This window comes from Kryptolebias marmoratus, linkage group LG19 (genome assembly GCF_001649575.2).
Source record: "Kryptolebias marmoratus isolate JLee-2015 linkage group LG19, ASM164957v2, whole genome shotgun sequence".
Classification (NCBI taxonomy): Eukaryota; Metazoa; Chordata; class Actinopteri; order Cyprinodontiformes; family Rivulidae; genus Kryptolebias; species Kryptolebias marmoratus.
The window spans coordinates 572,193-576,946 of NC_051448.1; the positions used below are offsets into that span (position 1 = coordinate 572,193).

General features: G+C 49.5%; 1 protein-coding gene across 1 annotated transcript in view; it reads right to left on the reverse strand.

Moving 5' to 3' along the window:
- LOC108251033 (unconventional myosin-VI) overlaps nucleotides 1–4,754 on the reverse strand; it is a gene marked incomplete at its 5' end in the record, with an annotated part of 10,763 nt that overhangs the window by 3,071 nt on the left and 2,938 nt on the right. Inside the window, 2 exon segments of the mRNA XM_025002838.2 lie at nucleotides 223–441; nucleotides 3,245–3,376. Of these exon segments, the coding sequence (XP_024858606.1) occupies nucleotides 223–441; nucleotides 3,245–3,376 (351 nt within the window).

The window sequence follows — 4,754 nt, forward strand, 5'->3', positions numbered from 1 at the left end:
TTGGATCTAAACCCGGTCCTGATTGGATCTAAACCCGGTCCTGTTTGGATCTAAACCTGGTCCTGGTTCGAAACAACCTGGCTGAATCTGTAACGGACCCATCAGTGGTTCTGAAGCTTTTAAAGGTTTCTGTGGGTTCTGCTGGAGTAACAAACTCAGATGCTCTGTAACGTTTTCTCCAGCTGAAGCTCTAACCCGCCCTGGAGCGGTACCGGTACTGACCCGCGACCAGCAGGATGGGCTGCTTGTCGGGGTGCAGCTCCATCTGCCGGGCGATCCAGGGCCCGTCGAAGTGCGCGTACCACCAGCCCTTCTTCTTGTTCTGGGGGTCCTTGTACTGGTCGCCCGGGCGGACGAACGGGATGCGGAAGTAGCGCTGCTGCCGGTTCAGGGCCACCTCGTACTGCCGGGCCGGGATGGGCGGAGCCGGGTTCTGCTGGGCTGTTGATTGGAGGACAGAGAGGTTAGACGGGTTGGACTGATGAGGGCAGCCGGGGCGCGTTCACATGCAGGTAACGGGAAAGTTTGTGTTTCTGGATAAATCATGTTTATGATCATTTTAGCTCCAATTTAATTTAGAACTTTACTCATCTGAACGTCTTATCATTTACAATCAAAGCCAATTTACAAACAACTAATTTGAACGGTTTTGTTTTCATTATGGCTGCCAGCTCAGGAATCACCATGGCAACCAGCTCCTCAGCAGCTTCTGGGTCTTCTACATTACCCAGCATGCTTTTCTTCCTCCTGTTTCCATCATGGCTGCCAGGAGGATTCAGAGGAACAGGAAGAGGACTAAACCTGGACTTTTCAAAATAAACTTTTCAAAATAAAAGTCAGACTTTGTCAAAGCTTCAAATATTACAACATTCCTGAATGTTCTGGTTCCTAACTAAGGTGGTCGTAGAACCATCTGTTTCCCATCCCTGGATGTAAACATTCGGCTGCACGCTGCTGTTCTGGGATCAGGTGAGAACAACGAGTCTCCCCGACGTGCAGCCCTGCTGTTAGAGCCGGAGGAGGGTCAGCAGAGGAAACAGGAGAGAAACCAGCGAGACGTGAAGCGCAGCAGGAGGAACAGAAAGCTGACTACAAACTGCAGCCTAAGAATCAGCTTGTTCAGTCAGCACCAAGGACGGCCATGTTTCACAGGAAACTGAAGGTTTAAAGCTGTCAGAGCAGCGGAGCTCGACCGTTACAGCCACGGAAATAAAGACACGCTGGAACGACCAACAGCAGCACAGTCTGAGCTCACCAGCCGCCATTTTGCTAGGAGCTACATAGACGACCGCAGCAGACCATCAGAGTAACAGAAACTAAATTCAGCCCCATCAGAACCGGCACTTTAACGAGCATGGCATGACATTTCACAGGCATATTAGCTCATAAATCACTGAAAATGTGACAAATATTTCAGTTTTTTTCTGTCCTGTCCAAAAATCTGTGCTACAGTGAAAAGTTACCCACCTTTAGAACAGCTAACTGAAAATATGACATTAGTTTTACACATTAGTATACCAACAGTAAAATCTCTGTGAAATAACAGTGAATTAGTGGATATTTTAGAAGTTATCCCCGTCTAAACACTGAAGTGCATCATTATGAGGATAAAGGATGAAAGTAACTCCAGACTAACAGGTAAATACCTGCAGCACAGGTAAGCTGTGATCAGGTGAGAATCCTTCCAGCTCTCCATCTGATCGCAGCAGCGGGAGCGTGTCGGGTCGGTGTTTTAACCCGGTGACACCGACAGGGCTTCCACATCATTCCTGACATGTTTGTTAAATAAAAGAAGCTGATTTCTGGGCTGATGACACACGGCAACAAGATGGTGGCAGAAACCAGGTCAGCAAAAAGTCAGAGAACTCCACTGAGCCTCAACAACCACAGAAAGAGTTTTATTCATCAGAGACACTCGTACTTCACTCCCTGCTGGATTCACTCGGGTCGGTGATTACTTCTTCTTCCAACTGCGGCTTCGCTCCTTCAGAAGCGTCTCAGGTGACTCAACGAGTGGCAGAGAGGTGTGTTCAGGCTCCAACGTAAAAAACAGCTTCAGAACCGACAAAGATTTATGACTGCTGTCAAACACACTAACGAGGCATCATGTTGGGCTGGACTCCTGGAGGTTCCTCTACTCGTCTTTTCTGAAGGACAATCAGATCAGCTGTTGACTTTCAGGGTCACATCAGCCACGAAGCTGCAGCTCCAGTTAACTACCGACGACGCTGCACAGGACGTGTTTACACAGATTCAACTAATGACCTGAAACCAAATACCAGGAGGAGGAGACAGAAATGTTGCTGATCTCTTTCTGAAATCTTTAATATTTGCTGGTTTTCTCGGGCACTCAGCAGCCCAGCAGCCCTTTCCTCTCGTCTCACTGCTCCTTCACCGACGGCAGGAATCTGTTCCTGCTGTCACAGACGCAGCAGAAACGTCTGACAATCGTCCAAATCTCACACACACAGATGGAGGCAGCGGTTGCCATGGAAACCCCTCCACCTCAAACAGCTTCCCATCAACCAGCAGCAGTCCCACTGAAGAGCAGACCTGAACCCTGATGGGAGGGTTAGGGTGGGGGTTAATGAAGGGATACTACAGGAGGACTTACTGGCTCTTCTCACAGGAGACGAATGATCTGAAAGGAAACATGGCAGGTTACAGAATGAAGGCAGAACGAGTTCCAAGTTCAAACCCTGCCTGTCAGCAGTGTTTACATGCTGCGACACAAACTGCCTCCTCGTTCAGCGTTAGAGTCGTCTTCCAGTGGATTAAACCACAAATGGAGTGAGTCGAGCTGTTAATAAATAGTAAAATATCTGATAATGTGCTGATTATCTGTGAAGCACATCGGTTTTGATCAGTCGATCTGTTTGACTGCCGGTCCCCAGAGGACCAGTCAGGAACCAGAGCTCCCGTTAAACCCCGCCTGCTGAGGAAGACGAGGATGAAGGCTGGCGTGCAGCTCTGACTGAGAGCTCTCTGTTGTCATGGCGACGCAGCGAGGTGAGACGGAGACCATTAGTTCCTCGTGTGATTGAAAGTGACAGAGAGCAGACGTCGGGTCGTCACCATGGAGGCGCTCAGCGTTTGTGTTCTGATTTTATTAACACGTCTCCTCTCACCTGCAGGCCAGTCCGATTATTATTGTTATTTTCACACACACTCAGATGGAGCTGAGAGAAATGAAATGACTGAACATTGTCAGTGTTAGGACACAGAACCGTGTCTGCAGGCGTACCGTAGTCAATGACAGATTTAGGAGCTCGCTGCTCCGTCTCCGTGTTCCTCTTCTTGTTCTTTGACTTCCAGGCGTGGTAGACTTTAAGCCGGCGGTGGAACTCCTCCCTGCAGGCGGCCAGGAGCTCGATATCTGCAGAACAAGCAGAACAGAGTCAGAATATCCTTCGTTCCTGACCGTGGACAGGAACAAAAACCTCCGAGCAGGACGTAAACACAGTCAGATATAAAGCTGACGGTCTTCAGCCTCTCTGAGTTGAACCTAAACACGTCTGTGTTGCTCTGAACTCAGACATGCTGCTCCTGGTGTCCTGAAGTAAAACTTCAGGACGTGTTCAGGAGAAGCAGAGCTGCCCAGAACCTCAAACCTCCATTAAAACCCAACCGAGAGAAAGTGAGGGGTATTAAAGGTTCAGGGTAACAAAGTCTGACTTGTTGCATCAGCAGAACTCGATCAAACTTCACCCGACTTGAAGTTAAAACTCCTCGACCTTCAGCTCAGAGAGGACAGAGGAATCCTGGAGCCTGAAACAAACCCACAGGAGACAGAAGTTGTGTCCTGTCTCCTGTCTCCTGGTCTCAAACATGTCTTCTTCTGACTGTTCACACTAACTGCTGCTTCTTTGGGATCAGACCACCAGGAGTTCAGCTCCGCTCAGGATATCACTCAGGTTCTTCATGTCGACAGACTGATAAACCTGGAGATGCTTTAAAGATCAAACTGAAATATGTGATGGGGTTTTTACACATCTGACCTGCTGAGGACTGAAAACATCCCTGCAATGCTAATGCCCTCCGCCTTCTTGTTTCCTGTTTGAACTCTGTTCGTCTGCACCCTGAGGACGTGAAGAAGTTCACCGATGTTCACATTCCTCTCCGGCAGGCAGCTATCAATAAATCCACAGTAAGTAAGTGTTAAACCTGTGAAAGGCATGATCCCGTCAGCTGGAGCAAACATCCCTCTACACCGGGATGATTCATGGAAACAGCGTACGCTCCGATGCTTAATGCACCCTTCAGATGCACAGAGGTGGAGGGAAATGGCTGAATTCTCTGCAGGAGTCAATGAGCCTTCGTCTCCGTCTTCTGTCGGCATTTTCTTTCTCTGCAGCTTCAACGTGACCTCATCAGTATTCAGTCTGGTCCTCCGTCTGGGAGCTGAGCGGCCTGCTAAACGTGAACACACTCATCTGTGTTCATGTGAAGCCATCAGCCGGCGCCGACCCTCCTCATCCTCGAACCCTGCTGCGTGCAGAGGACAGGTGGGCTCACAGGCTGGACTCTGATTGGACCTCCTGTTGTCAGAGGACAAAAGAACCAAGCGTCCTGATCCCGTCCTGATCCCGTCCTGATTACAGGTCCAGATCACAGGTCCAGATCACAGGTCCGGATCAACACTTCTTTAGGTTCTTCTTTGGACTTTGGCTGATTTCTCTCAGCTCTTCTGGCCAACCGGGCTGGTCCTGAGCCCTGGATGCTCGGACCCAACCGGGCTGGTCCTGAGCCCTGGA